General features: G+C 34.5%; 1 protein-coding gene across 1 annotated transcript; it reads left to right on the top strand.

The window, feature by feature from the left end:
- Positions 1-1,961: 1,961 nt before the first annotated feature.
- abhd16a (abhydrolase domain containing 16A, phospholipase) lies at positions 1,962-16,593 on the top strand. The gene is made up of 20 exons (XM_067393398.1): positions 1,962-2,098; positions 3,630-3,686; positions 3,822-3,888; positions 8,284-8,370; positions 8,518-8,603; positions 8,692-8,765; positions 9,755-9,862; positions 10,038-10,152; positions 11,654-11,755; positions 11,914-11,977; positions 12,068-12,117; positions 12,287-12,410; positions 12,485-12,589; positions 12,678-12,741; positions 13,756-13,812; positions 13,910-13,972; positions 14,055-14,131; positions 15,500-15,598; positions 15,749-15,795; positions 16,026-16,593. Exons 1-20 carry the CDS (start codon positions 1,997-1,999, stop codon positions 16,107-16,109), a joined length of 1,632 nt encoding a protein of 543 aa, XP_067249499.1. The 5' UTR covers positions 1,962-1,996; the 3' UTR covers positions 16,110-16,593.
- Positions 16,594-19,280: the final 2,687 nt, after the last annotated feature.

Here is a 19,280-nt window from a genome sequence, read left to right on the forward strand (position 1 = left end):
CCCACTGATGTCACATGGACTACTTTGATGATGTTTTTATTACCTTTCAGGACATAGACAGTCTACCGTACATACATTATTAATGGAGGGACAGAAAGCTCTCGGACTAAATCTAAAATATCATAATTTGTGTTCCGAAGATGAGCGAATGTCTTACGGGTTTGGAACGACATGAGGGTGAGTCATTAATGACATAATTTTCATTTTTGGGTGAACTAACCCTTTAACACAGTACATTGGACTGTTTTTTCATGGACTTTTACTTTTTTTGTATTTTTTTTTTAGGTATTAAAACTATAGTTACCACTTGATGCATTATATGTAATATGCATAGGGTGAAGTCAGCTAAAATGGGCCACATTTTGGTAAATGACTTATAATACCATCAATTAAGCTATGCATGAGGTCTAATGATATTTTTACAAATTAGCATGGATCTCTTCAAATCTAAAATGTTTTTTTTTTTTTTTTTTAAATGTGAAAGAGTATAATTGTTTTAAAATTTAGAAAGTTAGAGTATCAGCAGGTCCCTTCTTGAGCCACGGCACAGCATTCAGGTAAAATGGGCCAATATAGAAAATGAGATCAACACAGGTAATTTTGTCTGAAATCAGTTGATTTTTAACAGTAAATTGACACTATTGTCTTTAGTGTGCCATAGTAACAACACTATAAATGTATTTCATTAAATAGAAAGTTGAACGAATATTTCATTAAAAAATGCAATTAAAAATGAACTGATCATGTTGTACAGGTGTGTGTTTCTGTGCGTTGGTGTTTTTTGTGTACATGTCTGTGTGTACGCTTGTCAAATATCTGTCAAACGTTTTGTTAAAGATTAGAACATCTTTGACAATCAACTACAACATCACTTTAACATTTCCTGTAGCTATAGGTCTTAACATTGTACTGTACTGGCATCTTCCTTACTTTCCCTTTCTCTTCTCTCTTCTTATCTGTTTCCTTCCTTTGCTTGTCCTCATGCCACTGTCTGCAATGCATTTTTTATTATTAAAAAATACTGTTAAGATTTTGTATGGATACATCTAGGCCTATAAACCTATTTTCACCCTCAATTTCTGTGTAAAAGTGTGTGTATGCAGCCCATTTTAGCTGAAAATTGTGGCCCATTTTAGCTTAAGCAATCATTTTTAACTAAAATGACCTTTTTCACAAAAATGTTTTTTTTTTTTTTTTAATTTAAACTTTTTTATTTGAGAGAGCATGCCAAAACATTGTTCATAAACATTTACTTTGTTGGTAAGCTTAATTATAATTGCTTTAGTATAAGTGATGAATGAAATTTACTATGTCAGGCTCACTTTCCTCTGACAAGCTTCATATAACACTCTGCCCTGCCCACCTTAAAAAACTCAGACCAGCTAAATCTATTGTTACATGTCAACAAGTGTTGGGGCAACAATACAAGATCAGTTATCGTGATTGGCTGTAAAAATTTAAAGAGATATGACACTACAACCTTATTTGGCCCATTTTACCTGATTTTAGTTGACTTCACCCTACATGAAGGTGCATTGTGTCTTGTAAAGTTACATAAAACTCATATATCGATTGATAATCGTCCCTGACTCAATAATGAAATACCCAAATCACAATTATGAAAATTTAATATGTAATAAAATATTTATAAAAAATCTATTATTTTGTTATAAATTAATGTATTTTTATTATATATTAAAATGTTTTTGTTTATAATAAAACTATTAGTAGATCAATATCATAAAACAATTCACGGGTATAGTTATGATAAGTTGTACAAAATGTATTTATTTATGATACGTTTAATTTCTTTGATTCGTTTTGATTGCTATAATTCTCTACAAAAATAATCTCTTTTTCAAGAAAAATGTTTTGAAAACCTCTGTATGTATTGAAATGTATCGAACTCTGACGTGGAAAATACGCGTTTTCGCATCGCTATTGTAGTACCTGTCATGATCCTCACAGGCCGCCGTAGTTCCTGACCGAGGTGAGAATGGCCGGCTGGATGTGGCTCCGGTGCCTTTTCGGGCCCAATCTGCAGCGGATCCACCGCTCCTCGGACCAGACACGAGCTGACGGCAGAACGCCCCGCAGGGTACGACTCTTCCTTCCCTTTCAAACAGACCTTTAGCATTCAAACACTGACAATATCAGTCTCGCATGAATGTGCGGAAGTGCATTATTGGTATTGGCCGAGTCCTAAATCCTAGTGAGCTGGCTATCTAGACAGCATTTTGGACATCATATGCGAGTTGATTTGATTCAAACGTTTGTATTATGCGCTTGTGATGTCCTTAACAGCTAGAACACTAAATAGGCAGCTCACTCGGTTTTGAGACACATCCATTGAGAGAGAGCTGTTTGCTAACTGAACTTAGCTTAGCGCTAATGGTCGATTGTCAGGTCAGTCAACCATCTGTCAAGCGCTGCGCAACCATAACAAAACTATTACCGCACCCATGCGTTGATTGATTTCTTTTTATTGTATTTCTGTTTAGTTTATCAGACATTTGCCATTGTCTTGACGTCGTACTTAGACAGTTGCATTAATAATTGATTCATATTGTGCTCACCATCTCTTTCTCTTACCCACTCCTTCACAGAGTTTAAGTTAGTATTGTATGAAAACAAAAAAGTCTACCTATTCAACATGACCCTGACTTTTAAAAATACGTTAGTAACGTCGTGTTGTTACTATTGCATAAGTCATTAATAAGCTCTCCTTCAAAAACATGTAAGAAGCTTTCTCAAACTTTCTATTATTTTTCACAACTATGGTGGCTAAAGCTAGTATTGATTGACTGATATCGTTTTTTGCGACCTATAATGTTTATTTAATATCATTATGTCCGTAATTGTTGATATACACATGTATTTTTAATTATTATTATTTTTTTATTACATTTTAACTATACACATGTACATATACACTATGTAACAGACAAAACAACAACAAAAAAGCTTCTCCGTATTTTATGTTGATATTCAATACCACCTCTTTTAGTCTTCTATTAACACCTTTCCAACTCCACCAAGTTTTAAGAACAGTCTGAAATGTCCCCAAACTCCATCAAAAACTGTATATTTGTCCCTTAAGATATATGTTATCTTTTCCGTTGACATATTTGTTACCATTTCTTTTAGCCAACATCCTATACTTGGTGAATTATTATTATTATTATTATTATTTTAAACTTACTGTTTTGTTTATGTTTTGTGGCACAATAAATAATAAATAGCTTAATCATTAGACTACAACAATAAAAACAATATTCATTATGAATATTTTATAATAATAATTGTTGTTGTTGTTGTTGTTTTGAAATATAAATGCTGTTTTATTTGAAAAAATGTTTAAGTTTGTATAAGAATGACTGTAAGCTTAAAATACTTTCACTTCAGAATGAATAGCTTTTACATAAAAAAAAAGAATTAAAGCAAAGAATAACTATTTATAGAGAAAATGAAAATATCAGTATATTATGAGTCAATCTCTTAATACCAAGTTTCCACAGGTTTACTGTTGTAAAATATCTGTGTTGTTTTATGTACAGAACATCATGGTCAGTCACCATAGCAAACTTTTGTAAAGATACTCATAACTGGCATGTCTTTATCTTCTTCAGGGGTGGAATTATCAGCCCAGGGGTTTGGAGAGGCACACAGACAGCATCCTCGGTTGGGTATGTGATCACAGTGATGTTTCACGTGTGTAGTGATATCGCTGAATATTAAGCTTCTTTGGAATTTATCCCTGTCCAAAAAAAAAAAAAAAAACATTTTGTGAAATTGAATCACTGTCATGTGTTGTTTTTCAGGCCTCAGTGCTGTGGTCTCTGTCGTACTACAGTTCTCCACTGCTCCTCTGCTATCTCTACAGGAAAGGTAAAACACAAATACAACATCATAGGACAGCAAACAACTAAACTTATTGGTTACACTTTATTTTGATGGTCCCCTTTAGATATTCTGTTTACTATGCATAACGTTACACCTATATGTCAACTAATTCTCATTAGAGTATAGGGTGAGTATTAGTAGATGTTTAGGGGGTAGGATTAGGGTTAGTAGTATAAGTTGATATGCACTTGCAATGTTACTTATAGTAAGCAGTCAGTCTACTAATACTCTACTAATATTCTAATGAGAGCTAGTTGACATGTAGGTGCAAAGTTACTTATAGTCAACAGAATGTCTAAAGGGGACCATCAAAATAAAGTGGTACCAACTTATTTGTGTGCTAAAATTAAATATAATATAATATTATTAAATGAAATGTAATATTATCCAATACACCCAGTTATAAAAAAATTTATTCTCGCACCATTATTTTTGTCTTCTCAAAGCTTTTCTTGGTTCTTGTTTCCCTTTTGTTAATATATAAATAAATTCTACATGCAGATCTTACATGAGCAGGTGCTGATTGGTTCAGTCTTAATGTTATGTTCAGTCAGTGTAATCATATCAAATGAGTCACGGCTAATGCTCTGACAGCAGTGCTGTATGTATTTTTAGCCTGGTTCGTTCATAAGAGGTTTCAGTGATGTTCTTCTGCTAAGCAGACGTGAGGAGTGCTGATGTTCAGGTTGTGAATGAGCTATGCTGTAGTTTATAAAATGAACAAGCTCTTTGTTGAATCAGTAGATGTATTTTACATCACGACTAAGCCAAGGTATGATTTTGTTTAGTTTGAATATTCAAATAGCTGAATCAAAGATGTTATGCTGCATTAATAGTATTAACTACTGAATAAGTTGTACAAAATGTATTTTAATGTAGAATCCAGTATGATCGATGTAGTTACTGTAGTTATTGTACTATAGTTCAGTATCATTTTGATATTCTGCCTTTAAAGGAGGGTATTGTGGTTAGAGAGTGTGTTGTTCTCTTGTTGTGTTTGGTAGTCTCTTGTAAAAGGGAGTCTGTGTCTTACAAAGATGTGGTTAATGGCATTTTGTAATAATTGTGTAATTAAATGACAAGGAAGTGCTACATATTGTATGTGATATAATTAAGATACATTGGTGGTACATTGTAATTTTATAAATGACAGATTATGTCTGCAGATTAGAGTAATGTGTTATTGACCACAAATAAAAAAAGCAACAATTTCTGCTGTCTCAGGTAACCTGTAGTTCAGAGTTTTATAAATGAATACTTTCATTCAGCAAAGACCCGTTAAATTGATCAAAAGTGACAGTGATGACATTTATAATGATACATAAGATTTATATTTCAAATAAATGCTGTTTATTCAGCAAAGAATCCTGTATCTGACAACATTTAAATATAGAATCCTCTGTCCCATGAAACATATTTTGCTGGACTGTAATACTTCTACCCCTTTGAGGAACTTGTTTTATTCTGTTGATACCAAGTAAATCCAAATTTAGTCTAAAAGGTTTGTTCACCCAAAAGTGAAATTTCTGTCATTAATTACTCACCCTCATGTCGTCCCAAACCTATAAGGCCTTCATTCATATTCGGAACACAAATTAAGATAAGTTTGATGAAATTCGAGAGGTTTCTGAATCACGCATAGGGAGTAACATCATTGCACCTTTTGACATCCAGAAAGACATTGTTAAAATAGTCCACGTGACTACAGTGGTTCAACTTTAATGTTATGAAGCAATGAGAATACTTCTTGTGTGCAAAAACAAAACAAAAATAATTACTTTATTTAAAGGTGCCTTTTCAAAAGAACCTGAAAGTGTCTATGAAGTTTCAGCTTAAAATACCCCATAGATTTTTTTTAATAAATTTTTTTAACTGCCTATTTTGAGCCATTATTACATATGCACCGATTAAGCGTGCAACCCCTTTAAATCTCCCGCTCCCCCGCCCCCGCAAGCTCTCAACTGCCTATAAATAGCAATGGCTCTCTTGTCTCCGTGAATACAGTAAGAAACGATGGTAACTTTAACCACATTTAACAGTACATTAGCAACATGCTAACAAAACATTTAGAAAGACAATTTACAAATATCACTAAAAATATCATGTTATCATGGATCATGTCAGTTATTATCACTCCATCTCCCATTTTTCACTATTGTTCTTGCTTGCTTACCTAGTCTGATGATTCAGCTGTGCACATCCAGACGTTCTGCCCTTGTCTAATGCCTTTCATAATGTTGGGAACATGGGCTGGAATATGCAAATATTGGGGCGTACACCCCGACTGTTACGTAACAATCGGTGTTATGTTGAGATTTGCCTGTTCTTTGGAGGTCTTTTAAACAAATTAGATTTATATAAGAAGGAGGAAACAATGGAGTTTGAAACTCACTGTATGTCATTTCCATGTACTGAACGCTTGTTATTCAACTATGCTGAGGTAAATTACATTTTTGAATTTAGGGCACCTTTAACAAATTGAACTGTTGTCATATGTAGTTGACGCAGTGAATGCAGTGCAGTGCTTCCATGTTTACGTCAGAACGCCGGCTCATTATTGGCTGACGAGCCAGCCAATAATGAGTCGGCATTCTGATGTAGTACGTGGAAGTGCTGCACTGCATTTACTACATCAAATGCATATAACAACAGTTCAAATTGTTAAATAAAGTCATTATTTTTGTTTTGTTATTAATACATTAAGGTTGAACCACTGTAGTCACGTTGACTATTTTAACAATGTAAAATAGTACGTTTGCTAAATAGTACATTTACTCTCCTACCTTTCTGGACGTCAAAAGGTGCAATGACATTGCTACCCTCAGTCTTGATCAAAAATATCTTAATTTGTGTTCCGAAGATGAACGAAGGACTCAAGGGTTTGGGACAACATGAATGAGTACTTAATGACAGAAATGTCATTTTTTTTGGGTAACCCTTTAAGGTTTTTAAAAAAATAAAAATAAAAAAAATCCTAAACATCTTAATTAGTTTTACAATCTCTCGCCATGAACATAGCCATGGCATGGTGTTAAGGAAGGAAGGAAGGAAGGAAGGAAGGAAAGAAGGAAGGAAGGAAGGAAGGAAGGAAGGAAGGAAGGAAGGAAGGAAGGAAGGAAGGAAGGAAGGAAGGAAGGAAGGAAGGAAGGAAGGAGAGAGAAAGAAAGAAAGAGAGAGAGAGAAAGAAAGAAAGAGAGAGAGAGAAAGAAAGAAAGAAAGAGAGAGAAAGAAAGAAAGAAAGAGAGAGAAAGAAAGAAAGAAAGAAAGAAAGAGAGAGAAAGAAAGAAAGAAAGAGAGAGAGAAAGAAAGAGAGAGAAAGAAAGAAAGAAAGAGAGAGAAAGAAAGAAAGAGAGAGAGAGAAAGAAAGAAAGAGAGAGAGAGAAAGAAAGAAAGAGAGAGAGAGAAAGAAAGAAAGAGAGAGAGAGAAAGAAAGAAAGAGAGAGAGAGAGAGAAAGAAAGAAAGAAAGAAAGAAAGAAAGAAAGAGAGAGAGAGAAAGAAAGAAAGAGAGAGAGAGAGAGAGAAAGAAAGAAAGAAAGAAAGAAAGAAAGAAAGAAAGAGAGAGAAAGAAAGAAAGAAAGAGAGAGAAAGAAAGAAAGAAAGAGAGAGAAAGAAAGAAAGAAAGAGAGAGAGAAAGAAAGAAAGAAAGAGAGAGAGAAAGAAAGAAAGAAAGAAAGAAAGAAAGAAAGAGAAAGAAAGAAAGAGAAAGAAAGAAAGAAAGAGAAAGAAAAAAGGAATGTTTCATCACCAACAAAACAGCATAGAATGATTTCTGGAGGATCACGTGACACTGAAGACGTGCTAAAATTCAGCTTTGCCATCACAGGCAAATTTTAAAATACATTATAACAGAAAACACTAGGGCTGGGCGATATATCGCATGCGATTGTCACGCGCATTTCGTCAGTAAAGCCGGTTCCCTGATTACCGCTAAATCGCCATCACCTGCTTTCGGCATTTAATAGACAGAACCGTAGATCACTGACAAGCTACGCAATATCGTGTTCATTATCGCAGATGAATCGCCTTCGATAATGAACGCGATATTGCGTAGCCTGTCAGTGAACTACGGCTCTGTCTATTAAATGCTGCTCCATTTGAAAGCAGGTGATGGCGATTTAGCGGTAATCAGGGAACCGGCTTTACTGACGAAATGCGCGTGACAATCGCATGCGATATATCGCCCAGCCTTAGAAAACACTTATTTTGAACTGTAGTAATTCAACAGAACAACATTTAAAACATCACATCTGACCTTCCTTGCTGTGCCGTGAATAGTATTGTTTTCTTAATTGTGTCAGAATGAACAATTGTAATACCAAGCATTAATATTGTGGTGAGGTATTGTGGGCTGAGATTATTAATAATAATATCTCTTCTAGGGTACATCTGCAGCAGTAAACTGGTTCCTTTCAGTCAATATGTTGGCACGGCACTGGTCTGTCTGCTGGGAGTGGCCTGTCTGAGAGGTAATATTTTATCTTGTTTATTAGTAGTGCTTGTCTGTTTTATTTACTTCATGTATGTTCACACTGTTGTAAAATAACATTTAATACACGGATACATTTAACGTGATTTGTGATTGTTTGTGTTTTTTACTGCTGTGCTGTTGTTAGGGTGGGGGCGCTGGAGAAACCCAGAGTACCTTCAGTTCATCTCCATACTGGAGGAGACCAGGAAGAATCACACGCCAAGTAACAAGGTGACACAGTAGCAGTGCCATAGGAACATTGCCATGGAGCTTTGCTTTAATGAGGCCATTAAATGGATGTTGATTATGTCCCCTACAGAAAAAACTGGCGTGCTTTGACTTTGACTTCAAACACTGGCCTGTAGATTTCAGCTGGAAAGAAGTTAGTAGTCCGTAAGTAAAGCCTCTCTCTCTCTTAATAAGGAATAAATAAGGAATATCATCCACAACCACAGCTCAGTGTTTGCAGCAGATCATCTTAGCATAGAGAAATGTATATTTATAACTTCCTTATGATTACAGACTCAAACTCATGTCTTCAAGCATTGTGTCATCCCTTAAAAATGATCACGTAGCACTTGTAATTCAGCAGACCTTGAAAATGGCGCAATACCTCTTATGGATCTAAAACCCAAAAAATAAATTCCTATTTTAATAACAAATGGCAAACAGAGTGGGATCTATACCGAGTGCAGACTTCATGAAATCGGTCCCATTGTTGGGAGAAGAGAGTTTGGTAACGTGTTACTTGAAGCTTTTATGTATAATGCATTATAAAAACATTTTTAATGCATTAATTATGACTTTTGATGCACCTTAAAATGCATTGTATGGTCTCATGAATAATTTTAACCACAATTATATTACATTTCATTATAATTACATTTTTAATGCATTAAAACACATGACAAATAACCAATTTCAGATGTAACAAGGAATTGACAAATATTATAGTGCAGTTTAACTTTGGTTACAGTTTTTTATGAAAATATATAATACATTATAGCATACATTATGAATACCTTTATAATGCATTATACATAAAGGCTTTCAGTAAAGTGTTCCCAAGGGTTTTATCATTTTTTAATCCATTGCCAAATAGGCCGTTCCAGTATGACACACAAGTTTTTAATATAAGGAGAAGATCCACCAATATGATCTTTTTGTAAAAATCCTTTATCCCTGAAGCATGTTTTATTCGATTGCGCTGGGTTTAACCCTGCAAGAAACCTTTTTTATTTTGTTAGCACTTACAAGCCAGCATGGCTTTAAAAAGCAAACAAACAACTCAGTTTTAGAGGATTTTGCTTTAATTGGGTGTCATTGGCAAACTCTGAGATCAGTGCATGTTTCTAATATATCTGCTCTTCCTCTGTTTGCAGGAAATTGTCTAAAGGTGGCGTGTCCCTGCTACGGCCAGAGCCGAAACACAGAGGAGCAGCAGACGGTGTGCTGAGCTCAGTTCGCACGCTGCCATGCCACATCTTAAGGTAACAAGCGTGTGATAACACATTTACACACTTGCAGGGATATACAGTACCTCATTATTAGGGTTGTACAAATACAAAGATTTAGATGAGAGCTCTGGTAATTGCTGACCTCTATTACATATTCATCAGCAGTCATGCCACATATTGGAGTCTCATTTATGTGTTTTTTGTGTAGTTATCTGATAGCTCACTCTTTCGGCCGGAGGATGCTGTACCCGGGGTCAGTGGGTCTGCTGCAGAAGGCCATGAGGCCCATGTTACAGCAGGGCCAGGCCAGACTCGTAGAAGAGGTAACACTGAAAAACATCTACAAACCCACTACTACAACAGTTTCTCAGTTGTCTCAGGAAAACATATCACATTTTAAATTTTGTAACATTTAAACATAAAAACCTGGAAATATTAGGGATTTAAAAAATAATATAGCAATAAAAATGGAATTAGCCATACAAAATATTTGTTGTATTCACATGCTATTGGAAATTTGATAATACCCACTTCTGAAGTATATATATATATATATATATATATATATATATATATATATATATATATATATATATATATATATATATATATATATATATATATATATATATATATATATATTATCTGTTAAAGGTGCCCTAGATTGTTTTTTTACAAGATGTATATAAGTCTAAGGTGTCTCCTGAATGTGTCTGTGAAGTTTCAGCTCAAAATACCCCATAGATTTTTTTAATTAAATTTTTTAACTGCCTATTTTGGGGCATCATTAACTATGCACTGATTTTTTCAGCACGGCCCCTTTAAGAGATGCGTTCCCTCTGCCCCACGAGCTCTCGACTATATTACAGTGCATTTACAAAGTTAACAGCTAATATAATAATATATTTAATATATTTACAAACAGCTAATATAACCCTCAAATGGATCTTTACAAGATGTTCGTCATGCATGCTGTATGCATGCTTCGAATTATGTGAGTAAAGTATTTATTTAGATGGTTACGTTTGATTCTGTGTGAGTTTGAGGATATGCTCTGTGGCTAACGTCTAATTCTACACTGTTGGAGAGATTTATAAAGAATGAAGTTGTGTTTATGAATTATACAGACTGCAAGTGTTTAAAAATGAAAATAGCAACGACTCTCGTCTCCGTGAATACAGTAAGAAACGATGGTAAATTTAACCACATTTAACAGTACATTAACAACATGCTAATGAAACATTTAGAAAGACAATTTACAAATTTCATATTATCATGGATCATGTCAGTTATTATTGCTCCATCTGCCATTTTTCGCTGTTGTTCTTGCTTGCTTACCTTGTCTGTGCACAGATCCAGACGTTAATACTGCCTTTCCTTGTCTAATGCGTCGAATGGGCTGGCATTATGCAAATATTGGGGCCGTACATATTAATGATCCCGACTGTTACGTAACAGTCGGTGTTATGTTGAGATCCGAGTGTTTTCCGGAAGTCTTTTAAACAAATGAGATTTACATAAGAAGGAGGAAGCAATGGAGTTTGAGACTCACTGTATGTCTTTTTCCATGTACTGAACTTTTGTTATTCAACTATGCCGAGATAAATTCAAATTCTGATTCTAGGGCACCTTTAAGGGAATAGATTTTTCACTCAAGATTTATATTACAACTGTGGCATGTTGTAGGTATAGTTTCTAAATTTGTGTATTGCTATTTTTCATAAATGCTATAGATAATACAAAGAAAAATGTTAATTTGTTCATTTAAATTTGTGGGAACCCTATATAAAGGTCATAACCCCATCTCTGCTTTGTTGTGTTCAGTATGACGGTCAGCGGAATAAACTGGTGGCTTGTGATGGGAATGAGATTGACACCATGTTTGTGGACCGGAGGAGAGATGGAGGACCAGCTGGAAAAACTCTGGTAAGAATCTGTGTAACTAAAGTAAATGTGCCACTAGAAGAGAGCAGAAGAAATCATAATAGAGAAGCTGCAGAGAAAGTAGTATAATTACATAATAAGTTACATAATGATGTATTACCTCTAGCCACTTTCCAATGCTGATATATTGAATATCACAGGTGATCTGCTGTGAGGGAAATGCAGGATTCTATGAGGTCGGCTGCATGAATACGCCACTAGAAGGTAATGTGTTCACCTCAGTGTGTCTGTTTTGTATTTTCAACATTCATGCACTAGATGGATGTGAAACTTTTTTCTCTGGTGTGTTTCCAGGTGGATACTCAGTGTTGGGCTGGAATCACCCAGGGTTTGGCGGCAGTACAGTAAGTGAACATCACACCATCTGTTCCTCAAACTGACCTTGTCATAACAGCACACAGCTAATGTTGTGTACACTGAAAACACAAGATATTATTTATATAGATAGTGTTTTATCTAAAATGCAAAATACATGAAAACCTCAGTGTACTTTTTTCTCTTCTGCTTTTTCAGGGAGTTCCATTTCCCCAAAACGAAGCCAATGCGATGGACGTCGTCATTCAGTTTGCCGTGCACAAACTGGGCTTCCAGTTGAGTGACATTATTGTGTACGCCTGGTCAATAGGGGGCTTCACAGGTAAACAATCACAGATCAGACAAAAAATGATTCACTTGTTTTACTGCAATTCTTAATGTCTTGCTCTATTTTAGCCAGTTGGGCTGTGATGTCTTACCCAGAGATCCGAGCTCTGGTTTTAGACGCCTCATTTGATGATCTTTTACCCCTTGCGCTGAAGGTCATGCCAGAGAGCTGGAGTGAGTGTTTATTCTCTTCATCTCTACTCAACTCTCTAAAGAGTGACCCAAACAATTCACTGATGAATGTTTATGTCCATTTCTGCAGGACCCTTGGTCACCCATACAGTGAGGCAGTACATGAACCTGAACAATGCTGAACAGCTTTGCAAGTTAGTCATCTTTGTTTTTTTATTATTAAAGTCAGCATGATACGGTAGTTGTGATGTATATTAAGAGTGAAACAGCTTCTTGAACGAGAAAAAAATGTAGGACGGGACTTGATTTGTGTTCACCGGGAATTGATGGGGTTGTTGGATTGTTGCGCCATTAAACACCTTTTTTTAAAGGGTTAGTTCATCCAAAAATGAAAATTCTGTCATTTATTACTCACCCGCATGCCGTTTCACACCTGTAAGACCTTCGTTAATCTTTGGAACACAAATTAAGATATTTTTGTTGAAATCTGATGGCTCCGTGAGGCCTCCATAGGGAGCAATGACATTTCCTCTCTCAAGATCCATAAAGGTACTAAAAACATATTTAAATCATTCATGTGACTACTGTGGTTCAATATTAATATTATAAAGCAACAAGAATATTTTTGGTACGCCAAAAAAAACTAAATAACGACTTATTTAGTGATGGCCGATTTCAAAACACTGCTTCAGGAAGCATCGATATTATAAATGAATCAGTGTATCGAATCTGCTGTTCGGAGCACCAAAGTCACGTGATTTCAGCCATTTGGCAGTTTGACACGCGATCCGAATCATGAGTCAATACACTGATTCATTTATGCTCCGATGCTTCCTGAAGCAGTGTTTTGAAATCGGCCATCACTAAATAAGTCGTTATTTAGTTTTTTTTGGCGCACCAAAAATATTCTCATCTCTTTATAATATTAATATTGAACCACTGTACTCACATGAACTGATTTAAATATGTTTTTAGTACTTTTATGGATCTTTAGCGAGGAAATGTCATTGCTCCCTATGAAGGCCTCACGGAGCCATCAGATTTGAACTAAAATATCTTAATTTGTGTTCTGAAGATGAACGAAAGTCTTATGGGTGTGAAACGGCATTAGGGTAAGAAATAAATGACAGAATTTTAATTTTTGTGTGAACTAACCCTTTAAAGTTTACAGTTTGAGCTCCATCGAAATAATTTGTCTTTCATTTCAGGTACCAGGGTCCAGTGTTATTGATCAGAAGAACTAAAGATGAAATCATCACTACCACGTGAGTTATCCAGGACACAAATAAACACATTCATGCCTTTGGAGGCAAACTTGAATTGCTTTTGATCTTGATGTGGCCGTATTGTGTTTTGATACAGGGGTCCAGAAGACATCATGTCTAACAGAGGGAATGACCTGTTACTCAAACTACTTCAGTACAGGTCAGACACCATTCACACAAACCGCTTAATCTGATTCTGCTCCTTCAATTGCTTTCATCTGTCTTCTCTCTCTGTCCCTTAGGTATCCTAAGGTCATGACAGATGATGCTATCAGAGCCGTCAGGCAATGGCTTGCAGCAGGGACACAGATTGAAGGAGGTGTGTTTTTATAGTTATTAGAAATTTATTTTCATTCATATTATCCTTTTTTTTTAAATTGGCATAATGCCATTGGTCAATATTGGAAGCTAATTATAATATTTATTTATTTTCTTTTGGATTATTAGAAGTTGATAATATTACTTATTTTATTTAAATTGTTTATTAATATTAATATTAATTTTTTTGTGAAATAAATGCCTGAACTACAGCATGTAAAACCCTGGTTTATGGTTTTATATAGCTTAGAACAGGTTTTCAAACTGGGTTCCAAGGAGTGGAATACTTTAGAGAAAAGGTGTAAAATTTAATCATTTGAGTTAAAATGTACGAAATTATGACATTATGTTTCATTTTGCTTTGTAAAGACTGGTCAGAAATTATGGTAATAATCAGTTTTTTTTATTCAGTTGACAGTTCAGTTGTTGTTCTTCATGTTTATATTTAACAGTAACAGTTAAAGGGTTAGTTAACCCAAAAATGAAAATGAAGTCATTTATTACTCACCCTCATGTCGTTCCAAACCTGTAAGACCTTCGTTCATCTTCGGAACATAAATTGTCACCTCACTGAGCCATCAGATTTTATCAAAAATATCTTAATTTGTGTTCCGAAGATGAACGAAGGTCTTACGGGTGTGAACTAATCCTTTAATAATGGATAGAAAACAGATAGTGTCTGTTTAAAGGGATAGTTCACCCAAAAAAAATGAACATTCTGTCATCATTTACTCACCCTCAAGTTGTCCCAATCCTGTATGAATTTCTTTCTTCTGCTGAACACAAAAGGAGATATTTTGAAGAATGAAACCAAACAGTTGATGGACATTGACTTCCATAGTGTTTTTTTTTTTTTTCATAGTATGCAAATCAATAGGGTCTATGAACTGTTTGGTTCATAATATTCTTCAAAATATCTTCTTTTGTGTTCAGAAGAAAAAAAAAATCATACAGGTTTGGGACAACTTGAGGGTGAGTAAATGACAGAATTCTCATTTTTGGGTGAAATATGCCTTCAATAGAAACCAAATATTTTCCAGATAATAGTTTCCATGTACTTATATTTATACTTTTTATTTTGTACATTATAAATTTGGTCTTTATACATCATAAAAATTTGTATATTTTTGGAAGGGAGTTCCTTGCAAGGGAATAATGGGGGTCAGTGGCATCAGAAAGTTTGAAAACTTCCGTAATAGAATGCTGGTCTTAACACCGGATATGAAACCTAATATGTAAAGAATTGTTGGTATGAGACCGAATTTCTAGATGGGTTTATTCCATAATATCTGTTTTTTTTTTCTGCATTTCCTCTTTGTGATTTGGCTGCATTAAGCAGAATGTCGCTTTTTCCCTGTTTTTTCCTCAGAGTCTGTGTACACCGGCTATGAGGTGGATGATGATTGGTGCTTGTCTGTGCTGCAGTCCTATCAGACAGACAGAGAGACTCTGTTCCCCTGGAGCGTTGGTACGTGCTTCATACACAGTAGCCATGCTCACTTCCACAGCTGGGTTGGTGTGGTACAAATGGGGACGTTCAGCAGTGATTTCCTTTACTATGGCTACGGTTTCTGCTTAAAACAATACAGACTGTTGGTAATCTGATCTTCTATTTTAGGTGAAGACATGACGCTCGAGGGCAGAAGACAGCTTGCTCTATTCTTGGTATGTTACAAAAATATCAGTTTACACCGTGTTATTCTGTAGTGTAGTACTGTATATTGTAGCTACCCACATTCTTGTACATCAGAGTGCAATAAGCTCTTAAATACTTCATATAATACTTACTTCACAGTTCACACCATATTTGCTGTCTTTATATATAGTATTTAAGCTATTAAGGGCTTTTCAGTAAGTTTTTGTTGTCATTAACTGGTCATTTCTCTCTCTCTCAGGCACGAAAGTATATGCGAAATTTTGATACTACACACTGCACTCCACTTCCCATTTCTGAGTTCAGGCCTCCCTGGAGACTGTAGAGAGCCAATGAGAAAGACAGGAAGAGAGCGCTGGAGGTCAGAGGTCAAAGGGAATCACATACCGGTACATTTGAGTCAGTTCTGTGGGACGGCAGGGAGGCGTTTAGAATTAGTCCATCTAACTGTGACAGGGTTACTCGTGTATTTTCTCAGTTCGCATGATTTGATAGAGGCGTTTTAAATTATTGGTTGTGCCATGCCTCCATCGCAGTGGGTATGAAATGTGCCGACGCTCAGGTTTGTCGTCACCGTCTGGACGTTTGTTTCTTTTGAGAGACTCTCATTGATGGGACTCAAAGATCTCTTGCCTCTTTCTCAGTCTGTTTTTATTTTTATCCTCTATTTTGTGGAGCATTGTAATTATGAACAAATCGTATCGTTAAATAATGTTCTGAATGTTATATTGTATATGAATATTAAATAAAAACAGGGGATACTCTTTTTTTTTTTTTTTTTTGTGGTTGGATTTCTCCAAGTCATTAACATGTCATTATTTGTGTTTCACACAAAATAAAAGTTTATTGTACTTGAAATGGTATGGTTGTATGTTTCTTGAAAATGTAAGCAAGCATGAGATATGTAGTTTGAGATTTTATATTCAAATATAAATTATAAAATTTTATTTTATATATATATATATATATATATATATATATATATATATATACAGTACAGTCCAAAAGTTTGGAACCACTAAGATTTTTTGTGTTTTTAAAAGAAGTTTCGTCTGCTCACCAAGGCGACATTTAATTAAAAATACAGTAAAAAACAGTAATATTGTGAAATATTATTACAATTTAAAATAACTGTTTTCTATTTGAATATATTTGACAAAGTAATTTATTCCTGTGATGCAAAGCTGAATTTTCAGCATCGTTACTCCAGTCTTCAGTGTCACATGATCCTTCAGAAATCATTCTAATATGCTGATTTGCTGCTCAATAAACATTTATGATTATTTTCAATGTTGAAAACAGTTGTGTACTTTTTTTTCAGGATTCCTTGATGAATAGAAAGTTCAAAAGAACAGCATTTATCTGAAATACAAAGCTTCTGTAGCATTATACACTACCGTTCAAAAGTTTGGGGTCAGTAAGAATTTTTATTTTTATTTTTTTTGAAAAGAAATTAAAGAAATGAATACTTTTATTCAGCAAGGATGCATTAAATCAATCAAAAGTGGCAGTAAAGACATTTATAATGTTACAAAAGATTAGATTTCAGATAAATGCTGTTCTTTTGAACTTTCTATTCATCAAATAATCCTGAAAAAAAATATTGTACACAAATATTTTGTACAATTGTACACATTAAATGTTTCTTGAGCAGCAAATCAGCATATTAGAATGATTTCTGAAGGATCATGTGACACTGAAGACTGGAGTAATGATGCTGAAAATTCAGCTTTGCATCACAGGAATAAATTACTTTGTGAAATATATTCAAATAGAAAAGTTATTTTAAATTGTAATAATATTTCACAATATTACTGTTTTTACTGTATTTTTAATTAAATAAATGTAGCCTTGGTGAGCAGACGAAACTTCTTTTAAAAACATTAAAAATCTTAGTGATTCCAAACTTTTGGACTGTACTGTATATACATATATAATAATATATAAATACACACACACTATAATATATATGCATTTATATATGCCTGCATTTATTTGATTAAAAATACAAACAAAAACAGTAATATTGTGAAATATTATTCCAATTTAAAACAGCTGTTTTCTATGTCAATATACAGTAAAGTGTAATTTATTCCTGTGATCAAAGCTGAATTTTCAGCATCATTACTCCAGTCTTCAGTGTCACATGATCCCTCAGAAATCAATCTAATATGCTGATTTGATGCTCAAGAAACATTATTATTATCAATGTAATGTCTTACTGCTCATTTCAGATGAGATTTGAAAACTCCTGATCATTAATTTTTCCAGTTTGAAAATCTCAGTCGATCAATGTAGATTTCAGTTTGAGGTTTTCTCAGAGAAGAGAGCTAAATTTGTCCATTTTGAACATAAACATAATCACAATTATCAGCTAATAAGGGTAAATAAATACTGGTAGACTGGAGGGAGCATGAGTGTTATATACATAGTCTGAGTTGGTTTTCCAGAGTTGTACCTTTACTGCTTGTAGAGATCTTTGATGGAATCACGTCCTCATGTTCTAATGTCAAAGACATGCAAAGTTCATCTTGTTTGAAGTTCTTTGTTTGATGGTCAAACAGGAACAAACGCAATTGCATTTGCAATAATTGAAGCTGTGTGTTATTTTTTTTATATATCATTTTATTCATTGGTTTGTTAAATGTACACAATATTACTCTGCTATTACTGTATTGTTTAATACAGTACCTCTTAAAGGGTTAGTTCTCCCAAAAATGACATTTCTGTCATATGTTACTCACCCATAAGACCTTTGTTCATCTTCAGAATGCAAATTAAGATATTTTTGATGAAATCCAAGGTTTTTTTTTTTTTCATTTAAATAGTTAACGTGACAACAGTGGTTCAAAGGGTTAGTTCACCCAAAAATGAAAATTCTGTCATTAGTTATTCACCCTCATGTCATTACACACCCGTAAAACCTTCGTTCATCTTCGGAAAACAAATTAAGATATTTTTCATAAAATTTGATGGCTCAGGAGGTCTGCATTGCCAGCAAGATAATTAACACTTTCAGATGCCCAGAAAGCTACTAAAGACATATTTAAAACAGTTCATGTGACTACAGTGGTTCAGTGGTTATGAAGCGATGAGAATACTTTTTGTGTGCCAAAAAAACAAAATAACGACCTCATTCAACAATATCTATTGATTGCGATTTCAAAACACTGCTTCATGAAGCTTACTTCAAAGCTTTACAAATCTTTTGTTTCGAATCAGTGGTTTGGAGCGCGTGTCAAACTGCCAAAGTCACGTGATTTCAGTAAACTAGGCTTTGTTACGTTAAGTGTTTCGTAATTTCAATGGTTCACCACTAGGGGGACGTGACTTTGGCAGTTTGATCCGTTTTAAATACATCTTTAGTAGCTTTCTGGGCATCTGAAAGTGTTAATTGGAGGCCTCACTGAGCCATCAGATTTTATCAAAAATATTTTAATTTGTGTTCCGAAAATGAACGAAGGTCTTACGATGTAAAACGACATGAGGATGAGTA

The sequence above is a fragment of the Chanodichthys erythropterus genome, chromosome 2 (assembly GCF_024489055.1).
Source record: "Chanodichthys erythropterus isolate Z2021 chromosome 2, ASM2448905v1, whole genome shotgun sequence".
NCBI classification, from domain to species: Eukaryota; Metazoa; Chordata; class Actinopteri; order Cypriniformes; family Xenocyprididae; genus Chanodichthys; species Chanodichthys erythropterus.